At 39.3% G+C, this 16,752-nt stretch overlaps 1 protein-coding gene across 5 annotated transcripts in view; it reads right to left on the reverse strand.

The window, feature by feature from the left end:
• ESCO1 (establishment of sister chromatid cohesion N-acetyltransferase 1) overlaps positions 1-16,752 on the reverse strand; it is a 45,140-nt gene that overhangs the window by 17,344 nt on the left and 11,044 nt on the right. For all 5 annotated transcript variants that reach the window (XR_008795529.1, XM_056137912.1, XM_056137910.1 and 2 more), the window contains 5 exons: positions 14,906-16,620; positions 10,408-10,522; positions 6,453-6,516; positions 4,652-4,766; positions 935-1,066 (listed from right to left, as the gene is read on the reverse strand). Coding sequence is in view for 4 of the 5 variants with exons in the window: in XM_056137912.1 (XP_055993887.1) it covers positions 935-1,066; positions 4,652-4,766; positions 6,453-6,516; positions 10,408-10,522; positions 14,906-16,444 (1,965 nt within the window). In the remaining variant the exon portion in view is untranslated. The remainder of the gene's footprint in view (positions 1-934; positions 1,067-4,651; positions 4,767-6,452; positions 6,517-10,407; positions 10,523-14,905; positions 16,621-16,752) is intronic.

Consider the following 16,752-nt stretch of genomic DNA (forward strand, 5'->3'; position numbering starts at 1 on the left):
AAAATATGTAAAACATGACCACCATAGAAAACTAAGAAGAGAAAAACTCAGCCACCCTGGGTAAGGTAATTGGATAAACGGGGGGGGGGATAAAGAATAAACTCTTAAAGAATAGGAATTTAACTCAAGATAGTTAAGAGTCAGTATCTATTCACTGACTGTAAAAGCCTATATAAAATGATTTAATGATCTCAGTTCAGATATCCTGGAGGTCTTATTAATGTGAGTGTAAAATACTGAAGGTAACATGTATAGAATAAAACCACAATTCCATTTCAGATATAATTAGACAGTAATTATACCAAATTACTATTTTCACAAAATATCTGAAATGGTACAAAATAATTTAAGATTTTGTTACTTCCAGAAACAAACATTAACCCACTATGTTACAAACACACATGCATTTTAAAAAAATACTAAACTGTATTTACTTTGTGGAATTTTTTTTTCAGTACATTAAAATTTGTGAGGATTTAACCTTATTTTTTCTAATTTTGATTTTTTAAAAAACTCATGAAAGAACAGGTAAAAGAAACCCCCAAACCATTTACTGGACGTATTATTATCAAGATCTAAAAAATTATGAAAGCTATATATTAAGCAAACTTATAGTCAATAATTATTAAATTCAAAGGAGTATTGAGAAATACTTCAGTTGAGTTCCTTTGCTAGTTCCTGTTAAAAGAACAAAAACTACTTTAAAGATGTAACTTTAAAAAAAATTCCCACAACATAAACTAGCCAGAATAAATTAGCTAGTTTTATGTTCTGCTTTGTCTTAAAAACCAACATAAATACTGAAAGACTTGTGTATCTTACTTCTAGAAAGAGAAAATTTTTAGTAACTTAAGTACAGTAATCTAACTCATTAATCATTAAAATTCTGGCCTAGTTACCTGCTTTTATATTTTTAAGTAAAAAATTCACTTACCACATATTTTACAGCACTAATAAACTGATTATGGAAGAGCAGATGTTGTGTTTCATCTTCAGGATTTGAAGCTGTGTAAAGCATGCCACAAACATTACAAGATACTGCTCCAAATCTTTTTTGTCCAGCATCCTATTAAAAATAAATAAATAAATAAAATTTCCCTCCCCAAAATAATAGTTCCAGAATAAAATATCAAAACCTCTAAAGTCATAACGTACACATGAAGTATTAGGAGCAAGAGAGATACTTGGCTTTACACTCAGCTAACCTGGGTTCAATCCTAGAACCTAATATGGTCCCTCAATCTCCACCAGAAGTGACTCCTGATCCCAGATGTGGCCCAAAAACATTTTGTTTAGGGGGCCAGACCCGATGGTGCTCAGGGCTTACTCCTGGCTCTGTGCTCAGGGATCGTTCCTGGCAGGTCTGGGGGACCATATGGGGTGCCAGGAGTTGGAAGCTAGGCCAGCTGCATATAAGACAAATGCCCAGTCCAATATACTATTGCTCTGGTCCCTAAGTGATTTTAAATGTTTAAACTGTTTAAGTAATTTTCAATACTGACTACACAAGATAAAGATGTTAATCTCTGAAATCCATAACTTTGAGAACTGCATCCATTTTAGTAATCTAATCAGTTACTACACAACATTTAATCACCATTACATAGAAATGAGAAATGTAGTTTAACACTGCCACCTTAGCCCTAAAATCCCCATGAGCAAATACTCTGAGAATATTTTTTTCTTTTTAAAATGTTTTCTTGGGGGCTGGAGCGATATAGCACAGCGGGTAGGGCGTTTGCCATGCACGCAGCCGACATGGCCGACTTGGGGTTCGATTCCCAGCATCCCATATGGTCCTCCAAGCACCGCCAGGAGTAATTCCTGAGTGCATGAGCCAGGAGTAACCCCTGAGCATTGCTGGGTGTGACCCAAAAAGCAAAATAAATAAATAAAATGTTTTCTTGGTGGGGATAGGAACAACAGTACACTTTACCTTGTCATGCAGCTGACCCGGGTTCAATCCCTGGCATCCCATCTGGTCCCCCAAGGCAGGGGGGTGGGGGGTAGGGGGGAAAAAAGTGTCTTTCTTTCTTAAAAGCAGAATGTGCCATTAGCCTTTATTTATTATAGAGGGTCACCCACTGTGGCACTAGGGAAGCCCAGCAATGCAAGTCTAACAGTTTGGTACTCAGGTGCTAGGGCCTGGTAATGTGGTACGACGCCACTAGTGCTAGAGAATTCAGAGTTAAAAGTGGGAATACTTGGGGGTGATTCAGTGCCAGGGATTAAATCCAGGTCCTGTACTCCGCCATTAGAACTATCTCCCTAGATCTGAAAAAATACATTTAAGCCCTGAAATAATTACACTGCTAAAGTTAAAGGAACTGGGGGTCGGGATGGTAGTACAGTGGGTAGGACGCTTATCTTTCATGAGGCTGACCTGTGTTCAATTCCTGGCAGATCGCATGCTTTGTCATGGCACTAGGAATCACAGGGCCAGGATTGCACTGGGCACGTGGGGACAGAGTCAAGGATCAAACTCAGTCTCATGTATTATTCACCTCACTGCTGAGGATGTAGCTTAGTAGGAGAGCACTTGCTTTGCATGTGCAATGCCCTGGATTAAATCGTGGCATCAGGGAGCTAAAGAGAGAGTGCAGCCAACCCAGGTTCAATCTCCAGCAAGCCCACCAGCAGTGATTCTTAAGCACAGAGCCAGGAGTAAGCCCTGAGTATCAATGGGTGTCATACCCCACTACAGCAAAAATAAGTCAATAGTGGCATCAGAAGAACACATACATATACAACCTTTTTTTCAAGTACAAAGTTCTCAGTAATTATAGTAAGTACTTCCACTTCAATTTCTTCATGGTAAATGATTAACAATAACGAACTACATCAATAATGCATTCGAAAAGTATTAGTTGTTATCATGATCGTTAATAGTATCATCAACAACTCTTGACCAGCAGTAACCAACAAAAGCAAGATCCACAAATCTGATTTTAAATTTTCTGTTAGATTAAAAGCCCAGAAGTAGGGCATGGGGATAGGCTCACATGAAAGAGCACATGTCTAGCACATGTGAGGTCCTGAGTCTCTTCACTTCACTGGATGCCCCCCCCTACCTTTTACCCCAAGTACAGACAGGGCGTGGCCCTGCGAGGACTACACCATCAGACCAAGCAAAGGGGTGCCAGAAATTGAAGCCAGACCAGCCGCATGCAAGGCAAGTGCCCAGTCCAATATACTATTGCCCTGGTCCCTAAGTGTTAAATGTTTAAACGATTTAAGTAACATTCAATACTGACTACACAGGATAAAGATGTTAATCTCTGAAATCCATATAACTTTGAGGATTGCTCCCATTTTAGTAATCTAATCAGTTACTGCACAACATTTAATCACTGTGCATGTCTAATACCTAGCACCAGTCTCTCTCCCTCCATACACCAACACCACCAAAGCAGCCTCCCAGCAATGCACCATGAATAGCCTGAGGACAGATAGGTGTGGCTTCCGAAAAATTATGATTATGTAGAGTGAAACTATATTAAATATCACTATTATCTTGGGTCCCTTTAATTCAATTTTGTTTTTGTTGTAAAAGCCAGGGCTGTGACTACTGTGAACTGCTGTATCCAGGGGCCAGCTGGGGAGGGGTTCATGCATTGCATGCATAAAACCCAGAGCACCAAGCATACAAGGCATGTGCAATATCATTTCAGCCACTTCACCAGTCCCCTCAAATTATTTTTGGGGAGCCACAACAAGTCCTGTGATTGGAGGGGTCATTGCTGTAGATGGTGGGGTACCATGCAGTGCCAGATACTGAATCTGGGTCAAATTTATTTTGAATCATCTTTTCCACATTGCCTAACTGTAGAATATTTTCAGTGTTCTACAGTTTATCTTCCAATAAAATTATTGAAAGAATTTAACATATTAAAATATAAAATCAGGCCGTATAGAAGGTATAGCAGATAGAGTTTGCCTTGTACACAGCTAACCTGGGTTTAATCCCCAGCAGTCCTAACGGTTCCATGAGCCCGCCAGAAATAATCTTTGAGCATAGAACCAGGTGTAACTCCTAAGTATCACTGGGTGTGGCCCAAAACAAAAAAATACAACCAAAAAAATTTTTAAGTCACTATATGTATTTTCAGAATATTTTAATATTCAAAAACTACTGAAACTACTAAAATAGTGATCAGATGACAGTTAAGAAAATAACAAATGTAACAAGGTATCAATCTGTTATGTGGCCCAGTACAGTTTGCCTTGCTGACCCCAGTTAAGATTCTAGGCTCCAAATATCCACATGTAGGTCCCTCAAGCACTGACCCAACTCACTCAAGCAGTCGGTACTAGTCCTGAGCATCAAACAGGAGTGGCCAAATACTGTAGCCCTCCCGCTCACCACCCTCCCCCCCGCCCCCATAGTCAAAGCATGAATTTGTTATAAGTAAAACCAGAAGAAATTTCAAAGTTCCTTTTTTCCCTACAAGATGAACACACTACTATACTAGGGAAGCAGACCAGGTAGGTGCCAACTGTCATCATATCAGGAATATTTCCTTAAGGCAGATTTATGGTGACAAAGGATATTTAGGGAAAAAATGAATAAATATACCCTTTAACAATTTACCTAAGAAGCACATAACAATACTTTATCAAAAAGGTCAAAAACATGAAGTTGTCTACTTACTATGATCAACTGTTTTTCATCAACTTTTTCTGTTTCTTTTAGCTTCAACTCCTTTGGAATTGTTAACTCCAAACGGGAATTACACTCAGACCAAGAATGATTTTGTGTCTTCTCTCTTAAAAATAACAACAAAATTTAATATGGAAATGTATCACTTCAAATCACTGGAAAAATAATTTACTTTGTATACAATATTGACAAATTTCAACTCTTATGGCATAAAAAATAAACTTTTATTTATTCATTTGGGTTTTGGGGAGATACCCGGCAGTGCTCAGGACTTAGTCCTGGCAGGCTCAGGGACCAGGTGGGGTTCAGGGACTGAACATTGGTCTGTTGCGTTGAAGGCAAGCACGCTATCCACTGCAATATCTTTCTGGCCCCTTAAAGAAGAAACCTTTAAAATCAAGTGGAGGGGATTGGAGAGAGTACAGTGAGCAGGGGCACACTTGCACACGGGCAACCCAGATTTAGTCCCTGACAACCCATAGGGTCTCCTCAGCTCTGCCAGGGTGTGGACCAACAACCAAAAATCATGAAAATTAAATTAAAATCATTTGAAGGGAGGCTGGAGCAATAGCACAACGGGTAGGGTGTTTGCCTTGCACGAGGCCAAACCGGGTTCGATTCCCAGTATTCCGTATGGTCCCCCAAGCACCGCCAGAATAATTCCAGAGAGAAGAGCCATGAGTAACCCCTGTGCATTGCCAGGTATGACCCAAAAAGAAAAAAAAAATCAAGTGAAGGGTAGGGTAAAGGTGAGAGCTGGGGTGACAGCTCAAAGATGGCTGAGTTGAGTCCCTGGCACTATATGGCCCCCAAGTTCCATCTGGTAGCCCGGGTGGGTCCCAGCACTGCTAAGCCCAAGCAGTGCCACACTGCCAGAGCCAAGCTTTAAACAGTCCAGCAGACACAGCTAGGCCAAGTATTACTAGCAGTGGCCCAGGGGCCCTCTCGAGCAATGCTTGGGAGACAGCCCCTCCCTTTACCACAGACATACACTCACTTTCTCTCTCTCTCTCTCTCTCTCTCTCTCTCTCTCTCTCTCTCTCTCTCTCTCCCAAGGATATAGCTCAAAGGATTAGCTTGCTAACTCCAGGCCCCAAGTTTGATCTCCAGCACAACAGTGCCCCACTCCACGATGGTAGCATCACTGCTGGGCCCCAGCATTTTGGGCTTGCACTTCTGGGCTGAGTATAACCAGGAGTGGCCCCAGGTCCTTGAGTACTGCTGGGGAGACCCCCACCCCACTCAAAAGGCAATCATGTTGATGAGCCACAAATACGATCCAGTGATAGAACACCTGCTCAAATGTGGGAAGCCTGTGATTTGATCCCAATCACCACCACAAAAAAACCTAAACAATATGAAAACAGAAATGTGGCAAAGCAGTAAACAGTATACCTGTGAGCTTATACTACATACATGTAATCACACAAGTGGGCTTTCAATTGCAGGACTTTTTTCTAATAGAAATGAACTACAAACAACTAAATATTTACAAAATGGATAAAAATAATACACCAAAATGGAACAATAATACAGCAAAATCTATGCATAATATTAAAAAATTAAGTGGGAAGGTGACAAAAATGCCCATAAAGTTGAAAAATAAAAATTTATATAAAATTGTATGGTATGTGTAATACATACCGTAAGAAAAAAAATACAATGAAGAATGAATTTGTAAGTCTTAGTGAAAAACTAGGACTATTAGCAAAACATTCAGGGTGGAGGGAACTCTCCCAAACTCAAAAGTCAAAGGTATAAAATCCTTAAGTTCTCAAACTTAGTACCTTACCTGTTGTCACTGATCTTAGATGTTTGGTTACTGAGTATACTACTATGCTGTTGGGGAACTGAACCTGTAATTTAATCAACAAGATGGGTTACATACATATATATTAATCTTAGTATAAGTTCTCCATTTAGTGATCAAATTATGATACAGAAAAGTTAACTGCTTAATTTTTAACACAGACCAATTAACAAAAAATGAGCCTTTTTCTAGAAAATACTTCTCAGAGAAAAGGCAGAAAAGCTCTAGAAAGTAATATAAACGTAATAGCATGTTGAGTTTCATCCTAGCTTCATTAATAATTACTAGGAAACTGTTTAAATGTCCACATATTATCACAGTCCTTAAGTGGGAATGAAAATTTTCTTTCTTTAAAAACATCTCTGAGGTCCAGTGAATGGTTCAGTGGCCCAAAAGAATACCTGGAAGTATGAGGGCAGAGTTTGAGTCCTGGTGCCAACCACACGCTTTGATCTGTGGCCTGGTGGCTCTGCCGTCTGGAACCCCCAGCACGCATCTGAGTGTGTGGTCTCTGTCACACAGCTAGTTGTAAGGACAACTACTACAATGTGGCCACCCCAGAGAGTACCACAACTGAAAAAAAGCATAAGTAAAACCACAGGAGTGCAACCCCTGGGAAGCACAGTCTGAGCCCCACAGCTAGTCTCCAGAAAGCACAATTCAAGGGACATGACCACAGCACAGGTACAAGCACCACAAAAGAAGTGAGAGCCCCAGGGACCAAGACAACTAAGTGTTCAAGCACCACAAAATGTACAGCCCCACAACCAAGCATTTGTAATCCTTGGTCATAACAGAGAGAAAGAAGGGGGCAACTAATTAGAGAAGTAAGTAATCTCTGGAGAGGCTGGGGAGATAGTACAGCACATAGGACATTTGCTTTGTACATGGTTAACGTTGGTTCACCACATGGTCCCCGATCATTAGAAGCGATCCCTGAATAGAGAGCCAGGAAAGAGCTCTGAGCACCCCCAACTAAGGCCCAAACTCCCCTCCAAAGAAAAAAAAGAAAAAGAATGTCTGGAGCTTATGGTTTGTTTGGTTGGGGGCAGAAGGTGGGACACATCAGTGGTTCTCAGGGATCATTCTGAGCAACGCTGAGGGACCATGTGGGGGGCCACGGGTCAAATATGTCCCTCTTGTACACGAAGCATATATTCCTACTTGTTGAGCTACCTTTCTGGCCTTATCTCTAAACTTTCAATCACATTAGTAAACAAATAATGCAATAATGAATTTTATTTTTAATGAACAAATGTATTGCTCATATTTAAGGTCTATCCTTACCCACTAAGAGGAAACAGCTAAAAAGATGAATGACATATAGCAGAAGCAATTATTTGACCTCAATATTTTGTTCCATATTTACGTTGTTTTTAGAAGAAAACAAAAGGAATCAGGAGCTTCCTTCCTATATTCCCCAGTGTTTCATCTGATTTGGGGTTGCAACTCTCCAACAACAGATCAAATATATATTGTCAAAAGTTTTTCATGAGGCCAGAGCAATTTAGTTATGCAGAAAGGCAAGCATATGTATATATATATGTGTATATATATATATATATATATATATATATATATATGCCTTCCACATGGGTAACCTGGGTTCGACCCCCATCATCCCATATAATTCCAAGTAATACCTGACTACACAGCCAGGAGTAACTCTCCCCTCACATCTTTCTAAATAAGTTTTATTCACTAAAAACTACCATGCTTCAATTTAAAAAATTAATTTTTTTAAAATTAAATTGGTGTTAGACAACTGGAAATTTAAGGATTTACTAAATCCTTAATTAAAATACAGAATCACTCATATTCAAAACTGAGTAAAGTTTAGCACTGTAGTACTGTCTCCCATTGTTTATCGACTTGCTTGAGTGGGCACCAGTAACATCTCCATTGTGAGACTCCTTGTTCTGTTTCTGGCATACTGAATACACCACACGGAGCTTGTCAGGGAAGTTTGTCAGGCTCTGCCATGTGGGCGGGATACTCTCGGTAGCTCACCCAGCTCTCCGAGAGGGACAGAGGAATTGAACCTGGGTCAGCCGCGTGCAAGGCAAACGCCCTACCTGCTGTGCTCCAGCCCAGTAAAGTACCAGTGCTATCACCCCAGCTCCAGTAAAGTTTATACATAAGAAAAGAGTCAGGGATAGAACTCAACCCTAGTATATTCAAGACCCAGACTATAATTCTAGACAATTCATGTATCCCCTACCTGACACTGTCTGGTATAATCCTAGTCACCCCCAAATGCCACTTAACTGCCTGAGGAGCAAAATGACAGACCCAAAGTGCTTCTGATTTAAAAAAAAAAAAAAACGTATTCTAAGAAAGAATGCCGATGTGCACTCTTTCATCCGCCATGATCCAGAGACTCAGAAATAAATCTTGAAAGAGGTCAACAAGTGGCAGAATTTCTCCTGGATCCTGCACAAGGCTGAGTTGTCCCAGGGCAACACGGGGCGGGGGGGGGGGAGGGGTTGAGCCCTGGCAGTTGAAAACCTCCATGCTTTACAATTGCCACCATGCTCTTGGCCAAACCTCACTGCTCAGACAAGCCTCATCCAGAAACTAATTTGTTGAAAAACTCAAATATGCGGGTTTTGTGACAAATCTCCACCTTTCACAGAGTTGGATGGGCTACTTTCCCTCATCTCCTTGTATTTCTGGAAGCCTGGGAGCCATACACACAACACAAAGCTGGAGTAAGTTGAATTTAACTCCAGCTATATAAACTCATTAAGAATTTGGAGACACCCTGAAGCACGCGGCCGTAGTTTCAGCCACAGGAAATCTCAAACTCTGTAATACTGATAAACCAGGAGTAGCATACCAGATTGGATGAGATGTAATGCAGAAGGCAACCAATATCAATTAAGAAAATATAAACATAGAAGGTTTAACCTATAACAACATCTTAGTAATCTCTTACACAAGGTCTCAAGGGCTCCGTGGTGAGATATAACAACCTTCACTAACTTTTTTTAAGGAAACATTTTTTGATCATCCTTTTAGCAAATTATCTGTACATGCAATGTAAAATAAATTACTAAGAGCCTGTTATGGAGGCAGACTCAAGGGGTGGTTAGATGGGTCAGAGCAAAAGTATAGCAGGTAGGGCAATTGCCTTGATCCCCAGCAGCCTATATGGTCCCCCGAGCACCGCCAGGAATAAATCCTGAGTGCAGAGCCAGGACTAATCCCTGAGCAGCACAAGGTATGACCCAAAAAGCCAAAACATTAAAATATTAAAAACTAACGGTGTAGAAAGGTACAATTGGTGGTAGGATTGGTGTCAGAATATTGAATGTCTATAACTTAACTAATGACTTACTAAAGTTATTAATAAAAATAATAATAAAGAATGCTACTGAACCTTTACTACACACATACCCGAAATAAACTTAATTTGAAAAATAATTTTTTTAATTTAAAAACAAAAACTGGGGCAAGAGAGTACAGAGGTCAAGGCACTTTGTCTTGCATGCAGCCAACCACATTCTATCCCTGGTACAGGGTCCTGAGCACCACCCAAAGTCATTCTATAGCTCAGAACCATGAATAGCCCTGAGTACTACAAGCTGTGGCCCAAAAAGGAAAAACAATACAAAAATGTAAGTAAGGCCAGACATTGGACTGGAGCACAATGCTTTATATTCAGGAGGCCAAAGTTGAACCCCTGGCATTACATGGTCCCCTGAGCACAAAGCCAGGAGTATCCCCTGAGCACCACCAGGCCCAAAACAAACCAACAAAAGTCAAATAGAAAAGACTTGTCAACCTAAGTAATTCTCCCACAAAAAGTGGTAACTGAAATGATAATCACACATTTGAAAAATACAAGCAATAAATAAGGTCTATTTGATAGTCAATATAGTATACTGTAATACTAATACAATGCTGTCAAATCCAAATATTTTCAGTGTATTACCTGGAAATGTACTGTCTCCTGAATCAATTTTTGCTTGACTGAGCAGTGCTGCAACTGTGGTGGAATTTTCCACTGTACTCTTTTCAAGCTTAGATTCCAAATGCGGGCTGAAATTCTGAAAACATATAATACAAAATGTTAATGTTGGCAATTCGCCACCATGATTTGTCTCTAGCTTTTTTAAAAAAAATTGGCTTTCAGAACTACATTTGTTTTACTCCAATATACCTGTATTTTAGCAAACAAAAAAAACTTAAATACAAAGAATACAAAGGAAACTTAAACAGATTAAGTTAAATAGCTTTAAAACATAGCCATGTCTATAACTAGCTTATCTGCATTATCCCCCTCAAACTCCCCTTCATGTTATACTGAAAACTTACCTGGCTCTATAATTTCAGCTTTTTCTATTAAAAACCTCACCACTCAATACAGTAGCCACTGCCACACCCAACAATGAGCTTTAAAATATCTAATTAAAAATAATTTTAAAATAATATGAGACGTTATCAAATTCACAAACCAGATTTTGAAGAGTAAACTCTGAGCACAGCTGCATCTAGTCCAAACTCTCCCCGCCTAATTTTTGGGGGGGCCACTCAAGTGATATTCAGGGATTCAGGAATTACTCCTAGCAGGGCTGGGGAGATCATGAGGGACGCCAAGATCAAAGAAGGGTCAGCCATGTGCAAGATAAGTGCCCTTGTTATCTGTACTATCTCTTCAGCACCCCTTCCCAAATTTTTTACATTAAAATGACAAATGAAAAAAAGTAATTCTACCAGTTATTTTGTTTCCTTAGTGTAGATACCAGACTTTAAAAAATATTTTATTAAAACCCCATGATTTACTGAGTCATTCATAATACTAGCTGTTTCAAGTCTTAAATGTTCAACACCAATCCCACCACCAGCGTGCCCCTCCCTCCACCAATGTCCCCAGTGTCCCACTCAGCACCCCAGTTTGCCCTCTTGCAGGCACAATCAAAAATACTTCATATTGTTACAACACAAAGGCAAATGGACTTATCAAATTTTAGGTCAGTTAAGAATCAACTTGTGATAACTATTATATCTGACAATGGTGTTACTAAAGCCAGTATCTTGAGAATTTACTCAGGATACTGGCTTTAGTTCTGGTTAGTTCTAGTTTAACCTTCTGTGTTATTATTTAGGTTCATTGAGCCTGGCTACCAGAACACTTTAAACAAGATATGTGGTTCACAATAATTCCTACTAGGAATTACTGATCTAGTAAGTCTTATCTCTACATAACTTCATTGCTTAAAGATAAACTACCAAGCTACACACAGACATACATTACCATTCCTTCTCACCAAATATGAAATAATTTACCATTTATCTCTCTTTGCTCTTACAGCTTTTTTTCCCCTGCTGGGTGACCCAAGCAATGTTTGGGGACTTAGGGGCTATTCCTAGAAATACCTGGCCAATCAGCCTGGACATTTCAATGCTAGGACCCAAAGATGCAATGCTGCTTTAGTCTAGTAATAATGGAGGCCACCAGGGTCACATCTCCAAACGATATTCATTTTTGTATTCCCAAGAGCCTCTAACTCAGAACAGCACTAAAGCAGATACTGAATAATTACTACCAAAAGAAAATACTCTAAGGGCCAGAGAAATATTACAGCAGGGCCATGTGGCCATCCCAGAATCAATCCCCAGCACCCCATATGGTTCCCAGAGATGGCCAGGAGTACAGGAATAACCCAGGAATAAGGTCTGAGCACCGCCATTGTAGCCCAAAAGGAAAAAAAAAGGAATATGAAAGGAAAGAAAGGAGAAGAGAAGGAAAGAAGGCAGAAGAGGAAGAAGGGAAGGAAAGAGAAAGGAGGATGAGGGATGGGAAAGGAGATAGAGGAGGCAAATGTTCACCACTGGCTAAGAAAAATTTAAATGGAAAATGGGAACAACTATGTGAATTTGTATGTATCAGTATTGTGACTGTTACTAAAACATTTAACATCTGTATTTCACTTTAAGAGAAATGTGTTCTTACAATGAAAAAGGGCCAGAGACATAATACAGTGAGTAAGAAGCTTGCCTTGCATGCAGCCAACCTGGGATTAATCCCTGGCACCATATAATCCCCTAGCAAATCCAGAAGCAGACCCTCTGTGTTGAGGAACACAGAGCGAAATCGGAAGTCTTAGACAAAGCTAGATATGAACCGAAAACAAGAATGGGAAAAAAAGGAAAAGAAAATTTAAAAAGCAGAAAAACTGAAAACAAGACCAGTGACATCAACCTACTATACCTGGAAGAAAGCAAGATTTTAAGAGCAACAGTACAGGGGGTAGGTTTTTTGTCTTGCATCCGGCTGATCCAAGTCTGATCTCTAGCATCCCAAGTAGCTCTCCAGTAACACCAGGAGTAATTCCTAAACTCAGCCTGGAATAAGCCTTAAGCACAGCAGGGTGTAGCCCAAAGTCAAACCAAGTCATAAAATAAGCTTTAAGATTCAAAAGGTCCAAATGATTTAAATTGTTACCTTCCTTTTTATATGTTGCTGGGATTCAACACGGGGCTTCACACATGCAAAGCATACGCTGTACCAGTGGGCTGTGTGTTCTAGTCTGTTCCAAATAATTTAAATTCTGCCTCATGAATTCATAGAATGACTGCACCCCTGGCCTTACTAAACACACCATTCCTTGGTAAGGCGGAGACTATCTGACACAATGCAACTAATAGCAAAATTACAATAGTCATAGAAAGGTTTTTTTCTTGCATGCTGTTGAGGTGACAGCCACCTGGATTCTAATCCACATACGGTTCCCTGAGCACAGCCAGGGGTCACAGACCCACGAATATTCCCTGAACAGAATCTGTGGTGGCCCCAAATCCACCTTCCCCCACCAAAAAAAAAGGCAGATTCGTGTATCCATGTCAAATATACTTACTGTACAAAACCAAGTTGCCAAAAATTACAAACACATACATAAACTATGCTAAAAATCTGTAACACGCTGAAAACACAAACTACAAAACATTCTTTACGGATTCATGCAGCAACAAGAGCACAATTAATTCTGGAGAGTTTAAAAGAGCAAAAAGGTATCTTTAATCTTTAATGTATTATTCTTATTTTAAAATATATGAATAGTAAAATGTTAATTTTCTTTTTCTCAAATTTAGGATCATAAACACATTGAGTACAGGCACTAGTCTGAATGTTTAAAATATTCAAGAAGGGCTGGATGATAGGACAGCGGACAGGGCCTTTGCCTTATACGCAGCCGACCCGGGTTCAATTCCCAGGCATCCCATATGGTCCCCCAAGCACTATCAGGAGTAATTCCTAAGTGCAAAGCCAGGAGTTACCCCTGTGCATTGCCAGGTATGAACCAAAAATCAAAAACTTTTAAAAAAAATTTTTAGATAAAATATTCAAGAAATTTAAATGTAAATAAAACACATTTTATAGGGCCTTTTCTCATAATGTTCAAGACTGAGGAGTTGTATAAATCCAAAACAAAGAAGGTCAAAATAATGTAATCTAAGTCTCTCTAATCAGTATAGAATAAAATGAACTACATTTCTGTTTTTCTTCCAATAAGAAAGAAAAATAGAAATGTAGTTTTTTTTCTTCTGTCCACCTTTTGAGTTCTGACAGGCATTTCTGCAGCAAGAAATAAGAATATGTACTCCCCAGCAGCACCTGATATGGAGGCATCAATGAGCTAACAAAGACATCCTGGAGGGAAAGCCATTTCATCTCTGCAAGTGGCAACACTCATACTACTACTACTACTACTACTACTACTACTACTACTACTACTACTACTACTACTTGCTCCTTCCTTCTAACTATAATTATTAGGCAGTTATCTACAGTGCACATGTCCACTTGGACAGAAAATGAAATCTAAGAATACATATGGTATTCTAAGGTATCCACTTCCTTTACAAAAACTTTGATTTTTCAGTCCATGAAAATAACAGAAAACGATGCTGGCTTCTGGCATAAAGCCAATATCCTTCTTTCTGATTTGTTTCTAGACCAAAATGTTTCAAGAATACTAAATGACTCCTATAACTTTAGAATGGGCTAGAGCAATAGCACAGCAATAGGGCGTTTGCCTTGCAAGCAGCCAACATGGCCGACCCGAGTTCGATTCCTCCGGCCCTCTCTGAGAGCCCGGCAAGCTACCAAGAGATCTTGCCCGCACGGCAGAGCCTGGCAAGCTACCCGTGATGCATCTGATATGCCAAACACAGTAACAAGTGTCACAATGGAGACGTTACTGGGCCCGCTCGAGCAAATCAATGAACAAGGGGAGGAGAGCCAGGAATAAACCCTGTGCATTGCCAGGTGTGGCCCAAAAAGCAAAAAAATAAATAAAAACCCCAGCTACTGTCTTAACAGCATTCCTTAGCAAATTTGTAAATTTTTTGACATTAGTCAAGCTAAAATGTTATGTTTATTACAAAATACTCAAACACTTCGACTCTAGATAATAAAAATGTATTACCTTATCTGGTGTTGATTCAGAAGAATGTTTCATCTGGTTATCCAATGATGGGACAGGAAGTTTTATCTGATTATCCAAATCACAATTTTCAGAAGCACTTTTTGTGGTTTTATTAATTTCAACTTCAGTGTCATTAATTTTAGCTTCTTCAGAATTAAGTTTTTTCATTTCTTCCTGCTGACAAGCCATGTTTTTATCAAGATGCGGTTTTAACCCTAAAAATGTACTCTGAGTCACTGGATGATGCACTTCTAAAGCTGGTAGTGAAAAACTGGTTCGTAATAAGTCCAATTTGGGAGAAACTTGAGAATCCAACTTATTTTGTTGCACAGAATTAAACTTTGATAGCTTAATTTTAGTCCAGTTAGAGTTCTTTTTAGTTGAGCTGTTTATTCCATTTAGTATACATTTCACAGGCTTTGTTTTTCTACTGGGAAAGAAACGATTACACTGAACATCCTGATTTGTTTTCTGGTGATGAAGTGTTTGCCCTTCAACATCGGTCTCTTCCAATTTCACTTCCGTACACTGGTCCTCATTTACACTTTCTACTTGTGAAGATTCCTTTCTCACCTCTACAGTATCTGACTCAATTTCACCAGCAATTTCTTCACATAGTTGAAGAATGCTACCTCGCTTGTTCTTTCCTTCTTGCTCCAGTTCGTTATCGACATTTTGTTCAGGCACTAATGGCTGTGGACGTTTTGGGGATTTTGCAGTAGTAATCACTTGTGTATGAACAGACTTCTTCATTTCACTCTTTTCAGAGATCAGTGAAGTAGCCACTTTTGATCTTTTTATCTCAGAAGCTACAGGCACAGGTTTTGTTTCCTCTTTTCTAGAATTCTTCTGATGACACTTTTCATCAGATCCTTTTAAGCACTGAGAACTGCTGGTATCAGCTGCCTGGTGCTCTACTTTGCGTTTTTTTCCTTTTGGTGAATTTATTTCATTGAGAACTGGATTTCCATCCTCTTTAAAGTCAGACTTCTCCTGTACTTTCCTTTTCACATGGTTTGTACTTGTTTTTACTTTACTAGTCTTACTCTGAGTATTACTACAGTACTCTTTTCTTGTTAGTGGAAAATTCTGTTTAACTGCTTGTACTGGGCCCTGAATTTCTCTACTCCGCAGAGTCCTTGTTGAAACCTCTGCTAATTGTTGTAGTCTTTGTGATCTTCGGTTAAGCTGTTCATTCGATGTGGAGGTTTCATTCACTGATTTTTTCTGAGATGATTTCTTCTTTTTCATAGATTCTTGTTGTGAATTTACAGTTACATTTTTATTAATGGAGTTGTTAGCTTTTTTGTCACTGGATGCTGCCTTTGCTGACCTTGTACTCATGCATGTTCCAAATTCGGGCCGATTTATTTTATTTTCACTGGAAGAATTAACTGGTGATTTTAAAACTTCCTTTGGTCCTGATTTTTTGGCTAGATTTTTCTGAGACTCTTCAATTTTTGTTTCTAAATTTCTATCTTCTCTTTTCTTAGTGACATTGGAGGAATTTTCTTTTGATTTCTCCTGCATGGACATCATTCCTTTGTCCTCCTTTTCTGAGTAGTTTTGAGAGAATTTTCGTGACCTTGAAGGTGGGAATGCTGAATGCCTAGTATTATTACTGAGAAGCAGGTCTTAAGAATGAACTTTAACTGATGCTGCTATACATTTTCAACAAGAATACTGGTTTGCTTCAAGTAAGGTTTCTGTCATCCCTAGGATATGAGAAAAGCTAGCATGAGGCTGAAAGATATTTGTTTTACTTGGGCAAGGTTACAGAAATTTGAACAAAAATGTAATTCTAATTTGCAATTTCTGGAACTTTTTTTTATAAAAAGTTAAGTTTG

This window comes from Sorex fumeus, unplaced genomic scaffold (assembly GCF_029834395.1).
Source record: "Sorex fumeus unplaced genomic scaffold, SorFum_2.1 ptg000128l, whole genome shotgun sequence".
Classification (NCBI taxonomy): Eukaryota; Metazoa; Chordata; class Mammalia; order Eulipotyphla; family Soricidae; genus Sorex; species Sorex fumeus.